General features: G+C 45.3%; 1 protein-coding gene across 1 annotated transcript in view; it reads right to left on the bottom strand.

Moving 5' to 3' along the window:
• The window catches only part of APEM9 (3-phosphoinositide-dependent protein kinase-1), a 102,028-nt gene that overhangs the window by 33,729 nt on the left and 41,604 nt on the right, over window positions 1–26,695 (bottom strand). Inside the window, exon 3 of the mRNA XM_086489158.1 lies at window positions 6,256–6,333. Coding sequence (XP_086345284.1) covers window positions 6,256–6,333 — 78 coding nt within the window. The remainder of the gene's footprint in view (window positions 1–6,255; window positions 6,334–26,695) is intronic.

The following is a 26,695-nucleotide window of genomic DNA, read 5'->3' as shown; positions in this document are numbered from 1 at the left end:
CTGTATGGCGTCGAGGGAGATCGCCAACAGCATTCGGGATCCTGGAAGGGACTCTTCGCCGGCCCACTCTGCTGTGTGGGTTGTGCGGTACTTGAACTTCATAAAGGTCTGCAACGCTTGCTTCTTTGGGCCGCGCCGAAAGCGACACAAAGTCTTTTGTGGCTCCTTCCTTGCTTCAACTTCGTCTAGAGGCCTGCTTCTTTCGTCTTCAAGAATCTCCATGGCTGAAAATTCCTGAAACCATCTCCAACACAAAACCATGAACATACCCATTCCATGTAAAGTGAAGGAAAAAAATATTGAGTTCTCTAAAGACTGTGCATGCAATGTAGATGAACAATTAGACGGAGTGACAACCCGTTCATCAAACACGTGCAAACAATGAGGTCGAATCTTTTCTCTTTGATCGAAATCAATCAACTGTGGCAAATCACAATGGAAATGCCCATGCTTGGTGCTCATACTATCATGTGCTCTTTCGGAAACTATGTCATGCCAAGGAAGAGACATGGAATGTGACTTCCTGACATACAAACTTTTCAGCTTTTCATGAACAATCCGCATACATTCGTGCTCATCCATGAGAGAAATGTGCTCAACATGCAATATGTCATGCCTAGGAAAAGGGATCACATAACGATGTTGACTAAAATACAGGAAACCTTCACGAATGAAACACTCGAACAATGCGCGCGTATCAATCATGCGAACACATAATACTTCCTGTGATGGTTCTTTGGACCAAGGCTCGAGAGCCAAGATCGCTTCTTCCGGATCTATCAAATCTTCTTGTGGGGGATCTGTGGACCTTGACTCGAAAGCCAAGATCAATTCTTGGTGATTGATTGAATCTACAACGAGGTTAGCTTCACTAGAAAAAGCATCCACTAACACATCATCCTTGTGAACAATCACATCATCTTCATGCAACTCATCATGCTTGTGAGAAATCACATCTTGATCATGCAAATCATCATGCTTGTGAGAAATCACATCTTGATCATGCAAATCATCATGCTTGTCATTGTCATCCAAATCATTATGCAAATCATTGGCATCCAAATCAGCATGCTTATCATTGTCATTCAAATCATCATCATACTTCACACAATCATGCCAATCCTGTGTATCATGCTTGGGAGAAGAAGAGACTGAGACAGTCTCCTTTTCTCGATCTTGTTGCATCTGTGCCTGCATTCGAGAAAAGAGTCGCAACATTTCTTGCCTTATTGCTTTGTTCTCATGATCTAGGGCTGCCATTCTTTCTGTGTAGTTACGCTCTATGGCTGCCATGTCTTCTTCATAGGCTTTTCTTTCTGCTTCTCGTTCGGCATCTCTTGCTTTGTCTTCTAACTTCTTGTCCATCATCCTCTTGTCGAAAGCCTCCATAGGAGTTAGTGCAATCAGTGTCGTACATGGGGAAGGGTCAAAAAAACCTCCTGGTGGGGAATCGCCTCTCTCATGCTCATCACCTCCAAGCCAAGTATCCATTCTGCTTCGAGTGATGACCAATCTGCAATCGTGGGTTCTTGTGGGTTCTTAGGGTCTTGGGTTCTTAAGTCCACGAGGAACTTGGGTTCTTGAGGGTCTTGAGGTTCTTGAGGTCCTTGATTCGTGAGAATCTTGGGTTCTTGAGGTCCTTGATTCGTGAGAATCTTGGGTTCTTGAGGTGTTCTTTCGCTTGCAAATCGCGTTGGAGAAGGATCTTCTCTTCACCTGAGTTCTACTCCTTTCTGCGGGCGCACCCCTTGGCGGCCTTGCGCTCACACCAAGGTTGCTTTTTCCCATCTCACGTCGATTGGCCGGCCGCTAAGTGCACGGTCCGCTCTCAATGAGTGAAAAGAGACACAAGGGGAGGCTGGACAAGCCCTTCTTTCTTGGGATTCCTGTCACTCTTCAACAAAACACGATTAGGAATCGCCGCCCAAGTAAACTTGGGTTCGTGCGACCGCAACAAGCAAAAAAAATTCTTGTGGTTCTTGTGGTTCTTTCCTTGAGTAATGCAGAACACTTTCAAAGCTTTGATACCAATGTAAGGTGCAGCGGAATGAATGTTGTTTTTCTCAAGATTAGTGATCTTTATTGCTCAAGGTTCCTTTTAGTTCTTAGGGAAAGAGAGAGCCTTCCGTCTTGTGGAGAGTGCTATGATCACGAACAAAGTGAATGGATATTGTGCGTGCAAGTGAATGAGACTGAGAGAAGGAGAGAGAAGAGATACGACACCGAGAGGTTGTAAAACCCTCCTCCGAAGGCCCCACTCTCGTCGGCGAGAGTGGTCTACTTTGATTGCACAAAGGTGTACAATGCGTATGCAATGGACTAATGCAACTTGGACTATGCCGATGACGACGACGGTGATGATGACGACGACTTAGGGCTGAAATCTGGGATCTTCTAATCGCTGAATTTTGGGACTGTTTCGGTGGCTGAAAATGACTGTTTCGGCTGCGTTTTTATGGCTGAAAATGAAGGAACATCTGCAACCATCTTGGGGCTGATCTGCTTCTGTGTCTAAGGCTGAAACTGTGTGTATCTGCGGTGCTTTGGGACTGAAACCAAAAACGCTAACCTGCTGTCCTATTGCTTAGCAAAACGCTAGGCTGATCTAAATCTGCAATCCAAAAACGCTGAAATGGCAGCAAGTCCTAGCGTTAGTAAATTGTTGAGAAAACGCTGGCTATGGCAGTTGGAAAATGCCAGGCATGGGAAGCTTCATGGCGATGCTACATGCTGTGGGAGGAAACGCCAGGGGTGGGAGATGCTGGCGATGGAAATCTGCTGGGAATGCCGCAAAGGTGGATGTCCACAAACGCTGGGGGTGCTTGGGGGGCAGGGGGGTACTGCTGAGAAGTTGCCTATTGAGTGGGAAGCTCCTGTTGCCTCTTCTGCCAGAAAGTGCTAACTTGGGTTTGCTTATATATTAACTTAGCAAAATTGCCCTACCTACTTTTCTTGGAAAGTCACTTAAAAATAATAAGTGAAAATAACCAAAAATAGGAAAATAGTAATGCTGTGTGTAACCAGAGGATATGCATCTATACTAAGTGACTGGGCATGCATGGTCTACAAATAGACTCACAAAAGTGCCAGATCAGTTCTAAATCTAGACTGACTGGACTGACTGAACCCTGATCATATTGTAGCTTGTCCACGGACACATAGGGTTGGATGTGTCACATGACATTGTGACAAACATCCATGAGAGATCGGTGAGATCTGGATGTGATTGCTAAATACGTTATAATGAATCATGATTCTCATCTGGTACGGCATGGGCACAGCGAAGAATTCGTCTGCCATCACCCACGCAAAGTGGTGGCGGAGAGTGTGCCAGCGCTGAGGGAGAGGGAGTAAATCTAGCTTCCGCTTGTCATTTTGTGATTTTTATAATCATCACATTATTGTTTTGTCCACACTTTATTAAATTTGGGACGGTTGGGCCAATTTGGGGTTGGCCGGCCACTTCAATTACACCTTAGTGGTGAATTTTTTTAAGTATTGCACTGCTGGAGTGATGCGTAAAACAGCCAGCGAAAGATTGTAACGAAGGGCAGCCAGTGAAGGGGTTCGGTGATTCAACCCAGTGATTTAGCAATTGTAGCCAGCCTTTGGTGAGGAGGGATGACTCTTGGGGGAGGGATGCCTCGTCACTATATGGCACGGCTCCAACCAAGGGGGATCTATGGTAGGAAAGAGAAGCGGAAAACGCAATGCAATCTCAGCCGTCCACCATCGACTTGGTGAACTAGGGGGTGAATTAAGGGTGAACTTGGGGCAAAAATGGCACCCCGAGTTCACCCCCCTAGTTCACCCGCCTCGCGGGGTGTGGGTCGAGCGTCTCGATTGCCACACGGATGCCCTACCACCACGCTAGCGCACGTCGCTGCCCATGTTGGCGTGGCACATGATCACACCCTAGTTCACCCCTAGTTCGCCCCCAGTTCACCCACTCCTAGTTCACCTCCAGTTCACTGCATGATCCGACGGCTGAGATTAAAGCTACCTCGCCCCCCCCCAAATTTGGGCCCTAGATCCCCTCTGAGCCAGAGCCGTGCCATATAGTGACAAGGGCAGGGATGCAACACTTGCGCAGAAGGCACAACAAAAGAGGCAAATTCAGTTCAGCGTTTCTGTAAAGGAAGGGGTGCACTCAGCAGGGGCAAAAATGGCTGCATGTGAAGGGGCACATCGCCTTGGGAAGAGGTACGAGCATGGGAACAGGGGGCATGCTGCCCGTTGTGTGCCCGTTTGCGGGAAGGGGTGTGAGGGCAGGTTCGAAGGGTTACCACCTAAGGGATGGGGTACGCAAAGAATCACCAGCAGGAAATTTTTCGAAATTCACCGATACGCCCCCACATAGCTGTATTGCTGTCCTTTTATTTATATAATTGGAACAAAAAATTTAAGTTACCTCATACGCTCGTGTGTGTGCGCGCCACCGTTCTTCGGATTCCATATAACTCCAGGAGAGGGGGGGAGAGGGTAGCGGCGAGGGTGAGAGGCTCACAATCTTCTGGTCCCAGGAAAAAATTTGCTCTGATACCACTGTGAGGATTAGTGGTGCTAATCCTATATTTAAGACTAAAACTTCATACTTAAGATCAAACTAAAACTCAAGAGACTAAATGTGTGTTTGATTGATTGAATGAATGCTTGAAAAATGAGTACAATAGGCTCCTTATATAGGAGACGAAGAGACACAAATGAAAAGACACGTCTCATGGTGAAGAGACGTGACTTTAGGCGCAAAGACACATCCTTTTGGCAAAGAGTTGCAACCATCGGATGAAGAGTCGCAACAGTAGAGCGAAGGGGTGTGACCAATCGTCGAAGGAGTGTGGCTTTTGGCGAAAAGGTATGTCTCTTGAGCGAAAGGTCCTGACCATCCAAGCGTAGGGGTCCTCCTTGGCATGGCACTTTGCGTATCTGCAACTAGGAGTAGATGTAATACTGTAACATAGTCACAATCGTGACAACCAGTGTGAAAAAGAACGCTTCATACTATAGCTGGCAGCAGCTGTAAAAAAAAGCTAACGGGATGTGGAAGCGTTTTATAAAAAAGCCAGCCACAGAGAGAGAGCACAAAAGAAATAAAGACCCAGCATTAGCAATCACGGTGATGCAGAGCCCGTCAAGAGGTGCTCCAATGTTCTCTGGGCTCCTTTGTCGCGAGCAAGAGGATAGATCTAGCCTGTGCCTCCATCATCTCCTCTCCATGCGAACTCCTCCTCTGTTGTCATCGTCGTCATGCAAGATCAAGCATCGATGACGTCTGATAACATGTCAAAAAAGCACAATGCGAGCGTAGATGCAAAACACACTCGCGGCAGCAAACAGTGAGAAAGAGAAAATAGAGAGAGATTGACAATCCAAGCTTGAGATTGCTCCAATTAACTCTAAACACATGGATACGAAGTGATAGCCCCAGGGGCCCTTATATAGAAAGTATCCTGACCAAGCCCAAATATTTTGTGTCAAATACATAAAATAAGCATCCCTTGTTCTTCTAACGATGGAGTTCGTTTCCATGAAAAAATCAGCACAGCTCATTGCAGCTTGATCCACATGCCACCAAAACAGTACTATGCCAGTGGATAACAACCTATGAACATGCCACGTTGTGGCAGGCTGTTAATATATTTGCAGGCTGCAACCATCCTGAACACCTTGGGAACTGGAAGGGTGCAAAGCTTTGAAGCTGACACATCAGAACTCCAAAATTCAGCTTTTCACGATGAGGACTTCCACTTGTAAACTTGTCGTTAAGGGCAGCATAGAACTAGACAGGAGCCTAGGAACAAAAATGAGAGCAACTTAACCAGCCTACTGGCTAATGTTAAAAGTCTCTAGGCATGAAACACCGATCTTTCAATGGAGCTAGTACACCTCTAACCTATAAAACTTATCTAAACATTTAGACTTCGTTAGATAAAACATCAACTGTTCTTAATCATCAAAGCCGAGGTTTCTTTGCAGATCTGAAATTTAAGAAAAACTCTCTTCAGTTGCTGGAAATTTTGAACTGTACTGATTGTTATGAACAACACTCTTGTATTTAAAAGCAAAACTGGATATCTCTACTCCATGATGCACAGAGTTTCTATCTTTATGTTTCGATATCAAGCACATGCACCAAGACAATGCCATTATGTCAGCATTCAAGCACACAATACTTGCAATGAAAAGCAGCAAGTGGTAAGCATCATTTGAAGCGATAAACTGTAGAGAAATAGATAATTTGTGTAGCAAGCATACCCTGCCAACAACACTGACGATGGTACCTTTGCAGTGCAGCCGAAGATGGTCTCTAGATCTTTGAAGATCAGTCCTGTCCTGCAAAGATAAGATAGTGTGTAAGTCATTTTTGTCAAAGATAATAGCAGTATTTTTCTACTTCATAATGTCTCATGAGTCAAATTATCACAAGAATGAAGCATGTCACACAAGTAGCAAACCTTTCCAGAAGTTAGAACACCTAAGGTTGAATTTCAAGAATCAATCGGTCACAAACAGGGCTGGAACTCGAGGTTTAGAATACCAGCACACACCCCATGCAGATGCGCACACGGTCTTGAATCAGCGTTACCCTTCACCACTTAGGCTGATGGGTACTTGCTAGAGATACTTGGTACTGAGAAGCTAAGGCTGGATGCTGAAAATGCTAAGGGCTGAATGCTGAAACTGGGAACTGATGCTGAGACTGATCAATGCAAAAACGCAGGACTGATCTGCTACTGATGGAGGAAAACTACGATACTGAGGTGTGGATCTAATGCTGACTGCTACTGCTAAGGCTGGTCTTGATGCTGAAACTGAAAACGCTAATGGGCTGAGGTGAAACCGGCCCATAGGGCGGTAGACTTTAGCTTTCACCCGATTCTTCGCTTTTAAAACTTTAATTGAACTTTGCAACACAAAGGAGCTTCACGAATAGACCTGTGACTGGAATTAACACTTCAAACCAACCATGGCCTGGCAGCTAGAGTGCTACCAAGCAAAAAAAGACACCCTGTAGGCCCCAAAGACTGGCGTCCACAGTCTTAAATCAACTTTACCCTTCACCACTTAGGCTGATGGGTACTTACTAGAGATACTTGGTACTGTGAGGCTAAGGCTGGATGCTGAAAACGCTAAGGGCTCATTGCTGAAACTCAGAACTGATGCTGAGACTGATCAATGCAAAATAGCAGGGCTGATTTACTACTGATGGAGGAAAACTACGATACTGCGGTGTGGATCTAATGTTGACTGCTACTGCTAGGCTGGTCTTGATGCTGAAACTGACAACACTAATGAGCTGAGGTGAAACCGGCCCGTAGGGTGGTAGACTTTAGCTTTCCAAGTATCAAGCGATTTCAGCCTATAAGCAACATCGCTAATCTTCACAAGTACTTGAAGTAACACATGCTGAGCTTCGGAAACAGCCGTTTCTTGCCCTTCATCTTCTTTAACCTTGCCTTTTCAAACCGTAAAAGTACCCAATCATCAAGTGAAAACAACAATTGACGACAGTGACGATCAGCAACCCTTGTCCAAGGTAAGCTTAATCTTCTTATACATTTCATCCATATTCTCAACATATCGTTCTGCTTCGAAAATTATGTCCTTTGTGTGCAAAATGGGAGGAACCGTTTTGCCACCCTCAACAATCTCAAAAGGTGCCTTGCATGTTGAAGAATGCACCGTATTGTTGTACGCATACTCAAGCATGGGTAGATATTGTTCCCACTTGCACGTATTATTTGACACACAGCATTTCAGCAGATATTAGACAGCAGATATTAGCCTCTTTTAACTATCCATCAGTTTGTGGATGAAATGAGGACAAAAACTTGAGCGTGGTGCCCATGTTTTCAAACAAGCCTCTCCAAAATAGGCTGGTCATACAAGGATCACGATCACTGACAATAGATTGTGGCATACCATGGTACTTAAACACATTGTACATAAACAATTGTGCCATCTAGTCAAATTTTATCTTCTTCCTAACAAGAATAAAATGCGCTTGTTTGCTGAACATGCAAATAATGGTCCATATACCATCATTCCCTCTCGGCGTTCTTGGAAGATCAAAGATAAAATCCATAGCAATGCTTTCACATGGCTTATCTGGTATAGGCAACGGTTGTAACAACCCTCGTGCCTTTTGCATGTCAAATTTGACCTTTTGACAAATCACGCATACTCGCACAAAGGCATCCACATCTCTCCTCAAAGTAAGCCAATAAAAGAATGTCTCGACCGCTTTCACTGTCGCATCTATACCATGATGCCCTACATACGGAGGGACATGGCTTTCTACCATAACCTTATGTCACAATGGTCTACTTACACATAGTCTGCCATGCATCATCATAAAACCATCCTTGAGGAGGTAGGTAGTGCTCATAGCGTTGACCATCTTGCAACTGTTCAAAGGTCCGTGCAAATTTTTAATCAGTAGCATATTGTACCTTCATGTCATCGAGCTCATGATGATAAGGAATTGACCAAGCTGAAATTTGTGGCTTCATTGACAACGCATTAGCCACAACATTCTTCTTGCCTTCCCCATGCATAATCTGGAAGTGGAACATAGAAAGAATGTTTGCCCATCGCATATGCTTTTCGGATAGCTTTGACTGTGTCAAGAAGTATAGCAAGGTCAGATGATTTTTCTGCACAACAAAATCAGCACCTAACACGTAGTGCTTGACGGCCAAAAGCTCTTTCTCGTAGATTTACATAGTCTTTTCTGGCCCTTGCAAGATTCTGCTCTCATAAGCTACTACCCGACCATCTTGCATTAACTGTCATGAGGACAAGGCAACTGTTAACTATGTCACGAGGACGTGGCAACTGCTAACCTTAGTTGTTGGTTTCTTTCCAATGATTTTTGTTTAATTTTTGAGACCCTCTTTTTTAACTTGCAAATGGTCGGACATTGTATGACCAAGTAGTTTCACTAGCATAAGGGAATTTGGTCGACACTGGAACTCGTATAGTAAAAGGATCTCTAGGCTCAGTTCAAGATCATGTAGGTCCCCCTGTCGCACTTAGCAAGTTGGTGGATACTAGGAAGTGACCTCAATAAAGGCACAATGCCAAGGTGGGGCCACCAAAGGAAAATACCCGACATAGGGCTACATTGCATTTTTGGATGCGGTCCCAGTGGGGATAGATGGTCAGATGACCAATGGGAGTCCAATGGAAGCATCCCCTAAAATTTAGGGAATTGCTATTTTGGGCCACGAAATCTGTTCGCGTCATTACCTCCGGAATGACAAGGGGAACATTTTAGAACTCTTTTGCAAACTCAACTGGGCAACCAATCGGGAGATTTTTAAGCGACAAGCCCGAAGCGGAAAACTGTGTGTAAACGTGTCAAGTGGCACATTTTCATGAACTTGCCTCATGCAGAAGAGGGGGCGCTCGATTTGTAAATGGGGAGCCTCATTTGCAAAGTTGTCACAGGTTAAGAGCTATTGACTGCTATCTTTCCCTCTTATGTACAACGTGGTGCAAGAAGTCATGCCCTGCACACCTCACACTGCTCTCTCTCTTCACTACGTGCAGTAATGTGATGCCCCACAAGAGGGCTCTTCATTTGACTCATGTACAACTGTGAGGTCTTATGCGTTTTTGCTGAGGCAAGAGCCTCTCTAAGCAGGAACGGGAGTAGCTAATTGCTGCTCCAAAAGCAGGCACCGGTGAGGGTGATAACCTCACCGTACACGTGCGTTTTCAGCGCTGGTTATGCGCTGAAATCAGACTGTTTTTCAGCCATACGGATGCTAGAACCATTGGAAACAGTGCCCCACTGCTAGAGGACAATTCAAGGACTATTTAGGGCTGAAAACAGGGCAAAAACCAGTAAATACAGCAAGCTGAATTTACTGTTTTTGGGCAGAAATCAGAGGGTTTATGTCAGTGGAAGTGAGTTCCAGCAGGGGAATTGGTTTCGGGCAAGTTTTGGGACTGTTATGCTGCCGAAATTTTACAAAAACAGGTGGTATCTCACTGGATACAGGTAAAGAATTCCAAGGACTCTTCTTTGTAATCTACTCTGTTAGTATAAAGAAATACCGAAAGGGGCGCCAATTTTGGGGCCTACAGGTTGTCGGCGTCCACCCAGAGCATTCTAGCTTCCGAGCCGTGTGTGTGCTTTAAGTGTTAATTCCCGTTGCAGGTTACCTTTTCAAAGTTCTCTCTGTGTGTGTCTAAAGTAAAGAATTTCGGGTGAAAGCCAAAGGCTACCACCCTACAGGCCGGTTTCAAGGTTCCGTTGTCGAGACATAAATCACTTTTTCCTCAAGAAGTAAGCCTCGGTTGTTTTGGGTAAAGACACAAAGTACAGGAACGCGGGATTACACTATGGCCGACAAAGGGAAAGGCATTATGGAAGAGGGTTCCTCTGTAACAGACTTGGACACTCCAAGTCAAGAATCAACCGCGACAGCACCAAATAACCACTTCAAAACAATTCACAGATCACAATAGATTTGCACTGGCCCGGCGGAGTTCCGTGCCTAGAGATATTGGCCCCAAAGACTGGCGCCCCTTTCGGTATTTCTTTTTGTATTAATCAATCATCAAAGTACAAGAGAGCGGTTAGGGTTTCACTCTCAGACTCTGCGTCCAGATCCTCTGGGAAGTGAGGCCCTCACCACTAATTTAAAGGTTACAAGGGATGCCCAAAAGCAGAGCCCCAAAAGCTTTCAAAATCAAAAGCATCAGTTCTCTCTCTCTCTTAGAGAGTCTTTTCTCTTTTTTTTTATAAAAAGCAAAAGCAAAATTCGCGTCGCTCATCATTTTCCAAAAAAAAAAAAAAAAAATTTAATAATCCGCCTCCGCGATTTCCGGAATTTAGGGTTTTTGGCAAAAATTAGGGTTTGCAGGAATTTTAGGGTTTCTGGCAGAAATTAGGGTTTCTGCTGTCCGCCACGTCATCACTTTGTGACATACCCCCCTCTTGAAAGCATTGTAATCGACCGCGATTACGCCTGCAAAACCGACAAAAGCCATAAACCGTCTTAGCAGACACTGACTGTTAGTACCTACGTACTAGGAACGCACATCTAGCACATGTACAAAATCGACAGTCACATCGCACGACATCACAGGACATCACCAGACATCACAGGACATCACATGACATTCAACATTCATTCGGATCTTAGACCATAATTTATCGACAATGTAGCTAGCAATCACATCTAGGTCCAATCGGGACCTCATCGATGTCCGATTGACTAACCCCTATTGCAACCATGTCTATTCGAGATCAAGTAGACCAAAATGCTGCAGTCATTTCGTCTATCAGTTCCTGCACTCACAAGAAGTCAAGAACAAATCAGTATCATAATCAGGAATTCCATTTCATAAAGTCATTCAGCAGAATACTGTCAGCTCTCAATATCCCTGAAGCTCAAAGAGACATCAGTGACTTTAGTATCAAAATCGAGGCATCTGTTGACAAAGGAGTGGAGTAACTCCCCTCTTGTGCCTCCCACTGCACCAGATCTTCGGCGAAGCTGAATTCTGGGTTCCATTTGGAGTAGACTATGCTAAACCAAAAGCATCGAGGTAAAGTTTCACAATCTGAGGAGTATCTGCTAGGTCCTCCTCCTCCATCCACTTCGCATCAAGTGCAGGATAATTCTTGAACTTAACCAAGAACCGCCTTCGGACTTTACCCTTATTCTTCGTATCCTTATGTGCCAAAATCTGTTCAGGAACAAGGATCTCCTCATTTTCTTCCACTTCGAGTTGCTCATCAGGCTCCCCATCATCAGGCACATCACCTTTAAAAGGTTTCAAGAGATTCACATGAAATGCATTGTGAATCCTCCAAGTATCTGGGAGTTTCAGTCGGAAGGAGACTTCATTTATCTTTTCAGTAATCTGGAAAGGGCCGTAGTATCGCATACTAAGCTTTGGAAAAAGCCTCTCCTTTCCCTTGTTCTTTCGTAAGCGTGCCTTCTCAAAACGTAAGAGCACCAAATCATCCTCCTTCAATTTCATGTCGCGACGATGGCGATCCGCTGCCTTTTTCTGTCGTTCTTGAGACTTCTGCAAAGTCTCGCGAACCTTGGCAAAAGCCGTATCCAGATCTCGCGTATATTCATCCGCTTCAAAGATCTTATCTTTCGTGCTCAGGAAGGATGGAACCTTTGCAGCACCTTCAACAATCTCAAATGGCGCCTTCCCTGTCGACGAGTGTATCGTGTTATTGTAGGCAAATTCCACCAAAGGTAAATATCTTTCCCATTGAGTCTTCTGATCTGAGATATAAGACTTCAATAAATCTAGAACCACTGAATTGGCAATCTCGGATTGCCCATCAGTCTGCGGGTGGAACGATGACGAGAACTGCAACCGCGTGCCAATGTTCTCCCAAATTGCCTTCCAAAACAAACTCGTAAATCTGGGGTCTCTGTCGGAGACAATTGTCTCAGGCATGCCATGTAATCTGAAAATCTGGGCCACAAACAGTCTCGCCAAGTGATCCGGCTTGACTGTTTTCTTCACTGGAATGAAATGAGCCTGTTTGCTAAATCTGTCAATAACAGTCCAGATACCATCGTGACCACTCTGTGTTCTCGGGAGATCAAAAATGAAATCCATTGCTATACTTTCCCAGGGGCGGGTGGGTATGGGTAAAGGCTGTAACAATCCCTGTGCTTTATGCCTGTCAAACTTGACCTTCTAGCATACCAAGCAACTGCGCACAAACTCTTCCACATCTTTCTTGAGTCTCGGCCAAAAGAAATATCTCTCTACCCCTTTCATGGTGGTAGCAATGCCGCGGTGACCCGTAAAAGGTGGACAGTGGCATTCAGTCATAACCTTTTCCCTCAACGGCTGTGTAACGCACAACATAGTCTTTTTCATCAAGTAGCCTTCCCGAAGGGAGTATCCCGCTACTGTCTCCCCATCCCGTATCCGTGTGAAAATATCTGCAAAATCTGTATGTGTGGCATACTGATCGACCATATCCTCGAAGCTCCTATGATGTATCGCGGAAATAGCCAGAACCAACGGTTTCCGAGACAAAGCCTCTGCCACCACATTCTTCTGTCCCTGCACATGGACAATCTGGAAGTGAAACTGTGACAAGATGTTCGCCCACCGCATCTGCTTTTCCGAAAGCTGCTTCTGTGACAAGAAGTAGCACAAACTCTCAAGGTCTGTCAAGACAATGAAATCCGCTCCGAGTAGGTAATGCCGCCACTGAGTAAGAGCATGGATAACCGCCAAAAGCTCTTTCCCATAGATCTGTGCTGTCATCTCCGGCCTAGAGAACAAACGGCTCTCGTAAGCTATGACATGGCCTTCTTGCAGCAAGACCGCACCCAGACTACGACCACAAGCATCACAATATACTTCAAATGACTTCTGCAATTCCGACAAAGTCAAAATAGGTCTCGTAGTCAATTTCTCTTTCAATGTCCGAAAGGCAGTCACCTCTGTGGGTCCCCACAAAAAAGGTACTCCTTTCTGTGTCAAGGTATGCAAAGGGGAAGCAACCTCTGCAAACTTTCGTATGAACCGCCTGTAGTACGAACACAGTCTTAAGAAGCTTCTAACTTCATGGACATTCCTCAAATCGGGCCAATCACGGATAGTCTCTATCTTGGCCGGGTCCATTTGCACTCCTGCTGTGCTGCTGACACAATGTGTCCCAAAAAGTGTATCTCTGGTAGGAAAAATTCACTTTTCTTAGCATTAATCACTAATGTGTGATCTCGTAATGCTTGAAAGACTTGAAGCAGATGATCTTTGTGTTCTGCCTCATTCTTGGAGAAAACAATGATGTCGTCAAAGAAAGTGCCAACAAATAGCCTGTACTCTCGAAAAATCCTGTTCATCATCCGGTTAAATGTCGCAGGAGCATTGGTTAAGCCAAAAGGCATCACCAAAAACTCAAATAACCCAAAAGTCGTCCGAAAAGGTGTCTTGTAGAAATCTCCTGGTGCTATCCTGATCTGATGATATCCACTCTTCAAGTCAATCCTGCTAAAGCACGAGGATCCCTGTAACCTGTCGAGTATATCATCGATCCTAGGAATCGGAAATCTGTTCTTGATGGTGATTTTGTTGAGAGTGCTATAATCGATGCACATTCTCCAAGATCCGTCTTTCTTCAAAACCAACAACACTGGAGAGCAATACGGTGAAGTACTAGGCTGGACAAGACCCTTTTCCAAGAGGTCTTTCACTGAGTTCATAATCTTTTCATTTTGTACTCGGCTCACACGATAAGGTGGCCGATTCGGTGGCGTGCTTCCAGATATCAGATCAATGGTATGATCTTCAGGCCCTCTCAAAAGCAATCGGCATGAGCGTGGAGAAAAAAAATCTTGGCGTTCTTTTCTTCAAGTCAAAACATATTCAACCTTTATCCATCGTTCAGTTCTCCCAAAAGAATGAGTAAGAAAACTGAAGTTCATCAAGTACAATCTCTAAACCCTTCATTTATCAAAGTCACTTTCTCGGTCCGGTAGTCAACCACGGTGTAGTTCTTGTGGTACCAAGGGATCCCGAGTAGAACATCACTCACGTGCCCTGAACACCCCTGTCATTGCAAACGAAGTTTGCCAATGCTCGGTGTAATGGCAACATCCCATCCGGGTGCCAGTCGAACTACCTCCGCCTGTGGCGTCAGTCTGTCGGGCGTAGTTCCAAATCGAGCCACCAATTCCAAGTGAAAAGAAGTTGGCCTTGGCTCCTTCAAAAGAGCTTCCCGATCCTTCACTTTGCCCCGAAAGCGGCAAAGTTTGTACTTTCATTCATTAGATTCGCTGCACGTCCCACGCCATGTGGTACCAGTTCTGCTTTTCTATCTGCCTTTTCTGCCACATTCCTCAGCTGCTCTCGAACTCTCAAACCTGTCGTCGTTTTTATCATGTTGTTCTTTCTGTGCCGTATCAGGGCACTTCGCGGAAATATGTCCATGTTCCCCGCATCCAAAGCACTTCCCCTCTCTGATGAAGCGAGATCTCTCCTCAGGAGTAAGCTTGGGTCGTGCATCCTTTTTTTTTTTCTCTGGGTTACTCTTTTTCATTCTACTTTCATTCCCAGAAGTCTGTTCGGCTCGTTGTGTCATGGCCTCATCTGTGGGGTAGGTCAGACTACCAGAGTGAATGGCAAAGCCCCGCTTCGCATGACTCATCAACTCCTGAATAGAAGCCGACTTCTGTTCCAAGCAGTGATCTCGGATCTCTGTAGGTAGACCCAAGGTAGTCCGCTCAATCTGTTCTTTGAACGAGATCTTCTTGAATGAAGAGGCGGGTAGAAAAGAGCTCCAGAATCTTTCACAATAAGAATTCACTGTATCGCTCTTGGTCATCCGGAGATGGTTCCAAGCAGCTCGTATATCTCGCTCAAACTCTTGAGTCAACCAAGAAGAAATAAAAAGCCTCTTGAATTTCAGCCATGTAACTGGCACAGTCTTGCTTAATAGAAGCGTGGACCACCAAGTACGAGCATTCCCCTTAAAGTAAGAGGCAGCTCTCCGAATCTTGGAGTGCTCTGAATAGCGTCCTCCCGCGAAAGCGATGTCAAACTGCTGAAAAAAGACACAGCCTTTGAAGCATCCGAGTATCCTAAAAAAGTATCAAACTTGATCGAGTGGCCACCTTCCTTAAACTCTCGGACTTTCTTGCTTTTATCTTCGAGAAAGTCATACTGGTTGGCTTTGTAAAAATTCTTCTTGTTCGCATAAAACTTTCCGTCATCGGAATCTGAGCTGTCTGTAGACGAGTCCTCAGTAGAACTGTCAGTCTCTGGGCGAGATGTAGCCTTCTTTGCCTTTTGCTTGCCCTTTCCAAAGCGTTGCTTCTTGCTTCGCTTTTTACCTTTTCTGTCTTCTTCGCTCTAATCCGAGGAGCTAGAAGAACTGTCAGAAGAAGAAGAAGAAGAACTGGGTAGGTCTTCAAACTTGACGCGCTTCTTCAATTTCTTTGCCTTGTCAAATGTCGACCGACGACCCAAATATCCCGGGAAGTCAGTGCCTTTCTTCTGCTTTTTGCCATGCTTTTTGGCTTTCTTTTGCGTGTCAAAAAGCTGAGCAATCCGTGCATCAACCACGTTCTCCAGTTCCTTCTCCGTATATTTCTTGGAGGCAGAAGGTTTCTTGAGAGCGGGTTTCGGGAGTGGTGTTGTGGTTCTCTGCCACTCCGCCTAAGTAGGCCAAGGCGGGCCATACTCTCTGCCTGAATCTTCGTTGTGATCCCAGCCCGCATCTCCAGATGCAGAGGGAGTCGACTGATCATTGCCTGAAGCCATAGGTGCCGCGGAAAAAAAATTCGGGGATCGGATTTCCCGTAGAAGAGAAATCGGCCGTGCTCTGATACCACTGTAACAGACTTGGACACTCCAAGTCAAGAATCAACCGCGACAGCACCAAATAACCACTTCAAAACAATTCACAGATCACAATAGATTTGCACTGGCCCGGCGGACTTCCGTGCCTAGAGATATTGGCCCCAAAGACTGGCGCCCCTTTCGGTATTTCTTTTTGTATTAATCAATCATCAAAGTACAAGAGAGCGGTTAGGGTTTCACTCTCAGACTCTGCGTCCAGATCCTCTGAGAAGTGAGGCCCTCACCACTAATTTAAAGGTTACAAGGGATGCCCAAAAGCAGAGCCCCAAAAGCTTTCAAAATCAAAAGCATCAGTTCTCTCTCTCTCTTAGAGTCTTTTCTCTTTTTTTTTATAAAAAAGCAAAAGCAAAATTCGCGTCGCTCATCATTTTCCAAAAAAATAATAATAATAATAATCCGCCTCCGCGATTTCCGGAATTTAGGGTTTTTGGCAAAAATTAGGGTTTGCATGAATTTTAGGGTTTCTGGCAGAAATTAGGGTTTCTGCTGTCCGCCACGTCATCACTTTGTGACATACCCCCCTCTTGAAAGCATTGTAATCGACCGCGATTACGCCTGCAAAACCGACAAAAGCCATAAACCGTCTTATAGAGAAGGTGGTGCAGCTGTAAAGTTTAGTACTTTCAGTGGCTTCGAGGATAAGGCAAAGGCTCTTACTTTCCTCCAGCAGTTTGATACAGCTTATGCAAGAGGGAATTTTACAGAGGCCTAAGGTAAGGAAAGCTGCCACTTTGTTGAAAGACAATGCGCTTACATGGTGGACGGCATTGTTAATGCAAGGACAGGTACCCGCCACATGGGTCTACTTCAAGCAAATGTTTGCATCTCCTTTGCTATCAAATAAAATTGAAGCCGACGTCATGACAAATTGGCACCAGCTTACTTCGGCTACTTGTAAGAGTTTGCTGGAGTACAATCGGAGGTTTTGTAAAGCGTTACTCTCAGTAACCTCCTACAGATTTGTGCCATTGATAGAGCAGATAGAAAAGTACTGTTGTGGGCTGCCTCCAGGGCTTCGGGACTAATGTACCAAGAACAGAGTGGCTACCCTCACCCAACTCATGGAAGTTGTTAACGCCTTGTTGAAAGGAGAGGACAGTGGGTTTCCGAGCAACGAGAAAGGAGGGCAGCAGAAGAAAAATTCAACGAAGAAGCCCTTTGTGAAAACGGCTTCCGAGGCGTCATAGGGATCAAAAAAGGCCAACAAGGATAAGGACTCAACCGGGACTTCTGGAGCGCAGGCAAAAAAACAGAAAAGGAAGCCTTTTGTGCGTAAGTCGCTCGAGGAAAAGAAGGTCCTAATGGCTGAAAACAAATGCTTTATATGCGAGCAGCCTGGTCACTTCGCTACAAATTATCTACAAAGGAAAAGACCAGTTGACTCAGATGATAAAGAGGACCAGAAAGGCAAGAAGCCTAAACCCACGGCAGGTTTGGTGCCAGATATGGTGGGTGACAGCCCAGTAAAGATGCCAGCGAGTTATGCAGAGCATGGGGTAAAGTTAGAGATCAGACGGCACTAATCTTCTTTGATCCAAGTGCCAAAGCAAACTTTATCTCAACAAAGTTAGCTATGAAGCTGGGCATCAGAGCTGAAGAGATGGGGTACACGGAAGTGGCAGGGTTGGCATGTCCTGGCCACTCAGAGTGTGTTACCCCCATTATTGGAAAGTTGCGTCTGCATATTCAGTCACACGTAAACACAGAAGAATTTTACATCATGCCATTGGAAGGGTGCGATGCGCTACTTGGAATTCCGTGGATGTTCAGAGTGCATGGCGTGCTGCATGCCTTCGGCAAGACGATCACCCTTCAACATAGGGGCAAAACTCATGTTTTGGATGTAAAGCTCAAGGGGAGTCTGTCCCTATTGTATCTGCTTCGGCTATCACTTCTGTAATAAAGAATCATCTTTCTGTGTACTTGATTTTTACACGTGATGTCTCAGATAATTGTCAGTCAAATTTATTTGTGTTAGATAAAGAAAGATCGGCATTTTTGCAAGAGTTTAGTGACTATTTTTTTGATTCATTACCGTCACGATTGCCGCCGGAGAGACCTAAGGACCATCGGATAGATTTGGTGCCAGGGTGTAGCCCACCAAAAGCGTGGGGCAACAGAAAGAGATTATGGGCCAGGTTGAGGAGTTATTAGAGAAGGGGCTGATTCAGCCTAGTTCTTTACCCTTTTGCTCCACAGTGCTCCTAGTCATGGCGCATGTGTATGAATAGGTTTCCTATTCAAAGGATTGATGATATTCTCGATCGTTTAGAGGGTGCTGCAATTTACAGCAGGATAGACCTTAAGAGTGGGTACCGTCAGATTTGTGTAAGGCCAGCGATGTGTACAAGACTGCATTTAGAACGACATTTAGTCTCTATGAGATTCTAGTGATGTCGTTTGGTCTAACAAATGCTCTTGCCCCATTCAACAGAATGATGGACCGGATTTTCCGCTCGCATCAACAATTTGTTGAGACCTTCGATAGTCTATTCGAAGAATGAAGAGGAGCATAGGCGTCACTTAACCATTGTGTTTGAAGAGCTACGCAGTCACAGGTTACTTTTTTATTCATGTACAATGTGTTCAAGTACCACGGTATGCCACAATCGAATTGTCAGTGATCGTGATCCTCGCATGACAAGTTTGTTTTGGAGAGGATTGTTTGAGAACATGGGCACTACGCTCAAATTCTCTTCTTCGTTTCATCCACAAACTTATGGATAGTCAGAAGAGACTAATTCTACTGTCTTGGGTCTGCTGAAATGCTATGTGTCAGATAATAAGGGCAAGTGGGAACAATATTTACCTATGCTTGAGTATGCGTACAACAATACGGTACATTTGTCGACTGGCAAGGCACCTTTTGAGATCATTGAAGGCGGCAAAAAAGTTCCTCCCATTTTGCATACAACGGACAAGATCTTTGAGGCAGATCGATATGTTGAGAACAGGTTGCAAGACGCTACTTGGTGAAGTTCAAGAACTATCACCTATGGATGCAAAGTGGATGGAAGAGCATGAACTCTCAGAGTCACCAAATGTATTACAACTTTACCTTGAAGCCTTTAAGGTTACAGCCTACTTATGCCCCAACCCAATGTGTGTAAAGGAGGGGTAATGATAGAGCTAGCACATCAAATGTACATGTGAATTCAATGTAATAGATGGAAATGACAAAAGTATGAAGGTCTCATTAAGTCATTTGTGTCTATGTGTTACGACCTTTCTTGCAGATACATGCGATGATAAAAGAGTATTAACAACACAAGATCATCAGTGGCGTGTATTTATGGTATGCAATCGAGGACCTTTGCGATTTCAAGAGGGGGGTATGTCATGAGGACGTGGCAACTGTTAACTCTGTCACGAGGACATGGCAACTGCTAGCCTTAGTTGTTGGTTGGATTCTTTCCAATGATTTTTGTTTAATTTTTGAGACCCTCATTTTGAAGTTGCAAATGGTCGGACATTGTATGACCAATGTCAACGGTAGTTTCACCCGCAGACGGAAAGTTGGTCGATTGGAACTCGTATAGTAAAAGGATATATAGGCTCAGTTCAAGATCATGTAGGTCCCCCCGTCGCACTTAGCAGGTTGGTGGATACTAGGAAGTGAACTCAATAAAGGCACAATGCCAAGGTGGGGCCACCAAAGGAAACCCGATAGCTGGGCTACATTGCATTTTTGGATGCGGTCCCAGTGGGGATAGATGGTCAGATGACCAGTGGGAGTCCAATGGAAGCATCCCCTAAAATTTAGGGGATTGCTATTTTGGGCCATGAAACCTGTTCGCGTCATTCCGGAGGGGAACATTTTAGAACTCTATTGCAAAGTCAACTGGGCAACCAATCGGGAGAATTTTAAGCGGCAAGCCCGAAACAGAAAACTGTGTGTAAACGTGCCAAGGGTGGCACATTTTCATGAACTTGCCTCATGTAGAAGAGGGGGCGCTTGATTTGTAGCTGGGGAAGCCTCATTTGCAAAGCTGTCATAGGTTAAGAGCTATTGACTGCAAGCTTTCTCTCATGTACAATGTGGAGCAAGAAGTCATGCCCTGCACACCTGACATTGCGCTCTCTCTTCCCTACGTGAAGTAATGTGATGCCCCACGAGGGCTTCATTTGACTCATGTACAGTTGTGAGGTCTTATGCATTTTTGCTGAGGCAAGAGCCTCTCTGAGCAGGAACAGGGAGTAGCTAACTGCTGCTCCAAAAGCAGGCACCGGTGAGGGTGATAACCTTATCGTACAGGTGCGTTTTCAGCATTGGTTATGCGCTAAAATTGGATTGTTTTTCAGCCATACGGATGCCACGGATGCCAGAACCATTGGGACCAATGCCCCACAGCTAGAGGACAGTTCAAGGACTGTTTAGGGCTGAAAACAGGGCAAAAACCAGTAAAATACAGCGTGTTGAATTTACTGTTTTTGGGCAGAAATCAGAGGGTTTATGTCAGTGGAAGTGAGTTCGAGCAGGGGAATTGGTTTCTAGCAAGTTTTGGGGCTGTTATGCTGCCGAAATTTTTATATACCTAGATGAATCCAGGATCTAACTGGATACAGGTAAAAAATTCTCAGGACTCTTCTTTGTAATCTACCTTCTTAAAGTATAAAGAAATACCGAAAGGGACGTCAATTTTGGGGCCTACAGGTTGTCGGCGTCTATTCGGAGCATTCTAGCTTCCGAGCCGTGTGTGTGCCGTTGCAGGTTACCTTTCCAAAGTTCTCTCTGTGTGTGTCTAAAGTAAAGAATTTCAGGTGAAAGCCAAAGACTACCGCCCTACGGGCCGGTTTCATTAACACTGCCCCAATACTGTTGCCACAGGCATCACACTGGACCACAAATGACTTCCTAAAGTCTGGTAAAACAATTAGTGGATCCAAAGTCATCTTTTCGTTTAAGAGATTAAAAGCTGAAATCTCTCTCTGTGTCCACTTGAACGTGACCTCTTTCTTTTGTAGAGCATGAAGGGGTGAAGCAATCTCGGTAAAATTCCTGATAAACCTTTTGTAGTGAGAGCATAATCCCAAGAAGCTGCGAACATAATGTAGAGTCTTCAAATCTGGCCATGTCCTAATTGATTCAACCTTGGCAAGATCCATTTGGACACCATTCTTTGACACTATGTGGCCAAGAAAGTGAATCTCTTCCAAGAAGAACTCACTTTTCTTAGGATTAACAAGCAACTTGTGACTGCGCGGCTCTTAGAAGACAACAGTCAAGTGACGCCTATGCTCCTCTTCATTCTTTGAGTAGACTATCATGTCGTCAAAGAATGTGCCAACAACATTTTGATGTGGGCGAAAAATCTGATCCATCATCCTATTAAACGTAGCAAGAGCATTTGTAAGACCGAACGGCATCACTAAGAACTCATACAAACCAAATGTCGTCCTAAACGCAGTCTTGTGCACATCCTCTAGCCTGATACGAATCTGATGGTACCCCCTCTTAAGGTCTATCCTGCTGAAAATTGCAGCACCCTCTAGTCGGTCAAGAATATCATCAATCCTAGGAATAGGAATAATGTTCTTAATGGTATTCTTATTTCACGCACGGTAATCAATACACATGCGCCAAGAGCCATCCTTCTTCTGCACTAGAAGCACTCGGGAGCAAAAGGGTGAAGAACTAGGTTGAATCACCCCTTTCTCTAACAGCTCCTCCACTTGGCCCATAATCTCTTTCTGTTGAGCCGCACTAGCCCTATAGGGAGGCCTATTTGATGGGCTACAACCTGGCACCATGTCACTTGACACATCCAACCCTCTGTGTCCGTGGACAAGCTACAGCATGACCAGGGTTTGGTTCAATCAAGTCAGTCTAGAATAGGAAGTGATCTAGCACTTTTGTGAGTCTGTTCGCAAACTGTGCATGTCCAGACACTTAGATTAGATGCATATCCTCTGGTTGCACATAGCATGACCATCAGATTCCAGTCAGATCCCATCAGTAGCATTTTAACAATGCATAGACCTATTTTCTATATTTTTGGCATTGTTCACTTAATATTTTAAGTGACTTTGTTTGAAAGTAGGTAGGGCAATTTTGCTAAGATAATATATAAGCAAACCAAAGCTAGCACTTTTTGGCAGAAGAGACAGCAGGAGCACCTTGCTCGACAGGTAACTTTTCAGCAAGATCAACCCCCCCGACAACTCTAGCGTTTTCAGCATTGCAGAAGGCCTAGCGTTTTTGCATCATATCAGCCAGCGTTTTTGCACTTGCAGATTCACGACGACAGTAGATGTCACCAGCGTGTGACTACTATCTATCCTTTTTGTTGATTTCTTTCTTATTATCTATTTACTTTCACTTTTTAGAAACACCCCTCGGGAAATCTAACTGCCCTGCATTGCATAGCTAGTGTGGAACTGTCCAGAGGGAGTCCAGGCTTGAGGACAAGAGAGCACTAAGGTTGGACAAAGACTATGGTTAGCCAAAGTGGGGTCATTGACTAGCCAAAGTGGAATCCTTTGCTACAGAGGCTACATTTCAGTTCTGGATGTGGCCGCAGTGTACAAAGAGGGTCGGATGACCTAGAAAGATACAATGGCAGCATCTCCTAAAATTTAGGGAACTGCTATTTTGGGACCTGAAAATGTGTTGACGTCATTACCTTTGGAATGACAAGGGGAACATTTTCTTACTCTGCCGTGAAGTCAACAGGGCAACCGGTTGGGATATTTTTAGGCGGCAACCCCGAAACGGGAAAATGCTTATAAATGTGCCAAGTGGCACCTTCTGGTGCACTTGCCTCATGCAACAAGAAGTGGCGCTGAATTTAGCAGGGGGAGAGCCTCATTTTCAGTTTTTGTCACAGGTTAAGAGCTATGGAGTGCTTGCTTTCCCTCTTATGCACAGTGCGGTGCCAGGAGTGATGCCCTGCACGCTACGCACTGCCCTCTCTCTCCCCTTTGGCAGTATGTAATGCCTCTCTAGTGGGCTCTTCATTTGACCAATGTACAGTTGTGTGGGTTCATGCGCGATTGCCGAGGCAAGAGCCTCTTGCACAGGTACTGGATTAGCTAGCGGCTAATCCCCTTGCAGGTACAGGTGAATTCGGAGAGGTTTCATGCCAGAAATCTCGTCCGATTCAAAGGGCAAGTAGCCCTACAGGTGCGGGAGCTCGAGGACTTGCTACGGATGCGACCGGCACGCGAAACGGAGCCCGAAACAGTGAATTACAGCCTGCTGTGTATTTTTGCAGGTTTAGGGTTTTGGCCCTAAACGGACCCTAATACCCCCAGGAGGTTCGGGGACGCAAGCGGACCGCTGTACAAGTGATCTGGCACATTTTCAGGGCTGAAAACAGAGAATTCAGCGTGCTGCAGATTCTCGCCAGGTTTTGCAAAGTGCCCGTATGCGTCGGGAAAGTCATTTAATGCGTGGGAATACTGACCGTGAAGGGTTCTAGTACAGTTATGCTGCCGAAATCGGGCTGGAACAGAGGAAATTCAGCCGAGTTTGTGCGGGGCAGCTTGTAGGGAACCACAGCGTTTATTCCCTCTTTTGAACAATAAAGAAATACCGAAAGGGGCGCCTAAGTTAGGGGCCAATCTGGTGTCTGTCTACTCATACAGGTGCAATCTAGCAGCCTGTATCCCTCTCCCCTTTGTTGTGTCTTGAAAGTACTGCTAAAATAGACGACTAATAATGGGTGAAAGCTAAATCAAGGTTTGAAGTAAAGTCTACCGCCCTTTTTGGATTGAACAGGCCGGTTTCAGTAGACCGCAGACCAGTCCTAGCGTTAACAGATTCCCCCACAACAGCAGATCAGCCCTAGCATTAGCAGATTTCCACCGCGAAACCCCAAATCAGCCTCGTGTTTTTGGATCAGCCACAGACCTAGCGTTTTTGCAGATCTTCGCCACAGAAGCAGCAGTAGCAACAACGCTTTCAGTTTTCAGCAGTCAGACTCCACAATAGAACCCCGAAACCTCGCAAATCTCACCTTCCCGCAGCAGATCCTCGCCGCACGGTCAGATCCCGCGAAGTTTGCATCTGCGTTTTCAGCGCGTCGTCGTCGCATCGTCGTCATCGACATCGTCATCGACATAAAGTCAAAATACAGCAGATACAAGATTTGCAAATTTCAGCCCTTAGCATTCTTAGTTTTCAGCCCGTCTCGTCGTCGTCGACATCATCGGCAAGTCCAAGCATTGTAGAGATTTGTGCAATCAATAGTAGACCGCTCTCGCTATAGAGAGTGGGGCCTTCCGAGGAGGGTTTGACAACATTCTGGTGTCGTATTCTTCTCTCTCTATCTCTCAGTCTCAGCACCTTCATTCACAGTGTTCACCACTTTGTTTGTGTCCATTGCACTCTCTCACTAAAGGAACGGAAGGCTCTCCCTTCCGTAAGTAAAAGGAACGCTTGAGCACAGTTTAGAGCACTTATCTTGAGCAAAGTTCAAGATTCATTCCGTGCACCTAACACACCAAATCTATCACATGATCGTCAGGCCTCTCCGGTGGCAACCGCGACAGTAATGAATCAAAAAAACAGTGACTAAACTCTCGCAAAAATGCTGACCTTTCTTTATCTAGCACACAAAAATTTGATTAACAATTATCTAAAACATCACGTGCAAAAATCAAGTACGCGGAAAGATGATTCTTAATTACAGAAGTGATAGCCGAAGCAGAAACAATAGGGACAGACTCCCCTTTAAGCTTTACATCAAGGATGTGAGTTTTGCCCCTATGCTAAAGGGTGATCTTCTCGTTGAAGACATCCAGCACTCCATGTATACGAAACATCCACGGGATTCCCAACAGCACATCGCACCCTTCCAGTAGCATGATGTAAAATTCCTCTATGTTCGCATATGACTGGATATGCAGATGCGGCTTTCCAATGATAGACGTAACACACTTTGAGTGGCATGACATGCCAACCCTGCCTTTTCTGTGTACCCCATCCCTTCAGCTTTGATGCCCAACTTGATGGCCAATTCTGGTAAGATAAAGTTTGCTTTAGCACTTGGATGAAAAAAGATAAGTGTTGTCTCATCTCTAACTTTACCCCATGCTCTGCATAGCTCACTGGCATCTGAACTTGGCCTATCACCCACCATATTTGACACCATAGTTGCCGTGGGTTTGGGCTTCTTGCCTCTCCTGTCCTCTTTGTTTGCTGAGTCAACTGGCCTCTTCCAGCCTCTTTCTCTGTAGACAATCTGCAGCAAAATGACCAGGTTGCTTACATATGATACATTTGTTCTCAACCATTAAAGCCTTCTTTTCCTTGAGCAACTTGCGCACAAAAGGCTTCCTTTTCTTTTTCTCGGTCTGTCCTTCTGACGCCTCGCCTAAGTCCTTAGCTTTCCTTCTCTAATCTGATCCCTTCGACGCTTCGGGAGCCGCTTTTGCACTAGGTTTCTTTGCTTTATTTTTTCTTGGGCTGGTCCCCCTTTCACATTGCCCTAGAATCCACTGTTTTCTCCTCTCAACAAAGCATTTCTAGTGTTGGCAACCTCCATAAGCTGAGTAACAGTGGCCACTCTATTCATTGTGCAGTGGTTTCGAAGCCCTTTAGGCAGTCCACAATAATACTTCTCAATCTGCTCTGTCAATGGCACAAACCTGTAGGAGGTTACTGAGAGCAACGCTTTACAGAACCTCCGATTGTATTGCTCTAGGCTCTTGCAAGTAGCCGCAATAAGTTGGTGCTACAACATGGGCATTGTAATATACGCGACTCTGAGAGAGAGAGAGAGAGAGAGAGAGAGAGAGAGAGAGAGAGAGAGAGAGAGAGAGAGAGTAGACAACACAAAACACTGTGTGTGGCAGAGGGGGCGATTGCCGACTAGGCCCCCACGACTACCAGAGCAGAAGACCCGTACAATGATCAGATGATAATAATATGTGGTGTGTATCCCCCTGGCCCCATATATACGAGTGCCAAGGTGGGCGCCCAACTCAAGTGGACGGCCGGCCCCAAACTCGAACGGCCGGACAAGGTACAAGGTACAACCTAGTGTATGGCTGGCCAGCCCAAAGACACTAGCCGTAAAAGGAAGTGCCCTAGACTTGTGTAAAATAGCAAAGTGGTGTAAATCTAACACCCTCTCTCAGCACCTGATGCTGAGCAAACCGCATGAAACTGAAGATGTGAGGCAAATGATGAAGATGTCTGTTGCAACCTCCACTAAAGGACAATACTCCGGCGAACACCGCGAGTGTAGCAATAGTCTGGGGTGTCATGACCTTCACGAGCAATGTAGCAAACCGTTGTTCTCCGCCAATACAGGGTGAAGATACTCTGTGAAGGTCCCGAACTGAGTGTAAAAACAACTCCTTGTCGTGAAAGAAGTGCCAA

Source organism: Adiantum capillus-veneris, chromosome 18, assembly GCF_014529385.1.
Source record: "Adiantum capillus-veneris isolate H3 chromosome 18, ASM1452938v2, whole genome shotgun sequence".
Classification (NCBI taxonomy): domain Eukaryota; kingdom Viridiplantae; phylum Streptophyta; class Polypodiopsida; order Polypodiales; family Pteridaceae; genus Adiantum; species Adiantum capillus-veneris.
Note: the sequence above shows the minus strand (reverse complement) of the source record. Positions and strands in the feature narration are given on the sequence as shown.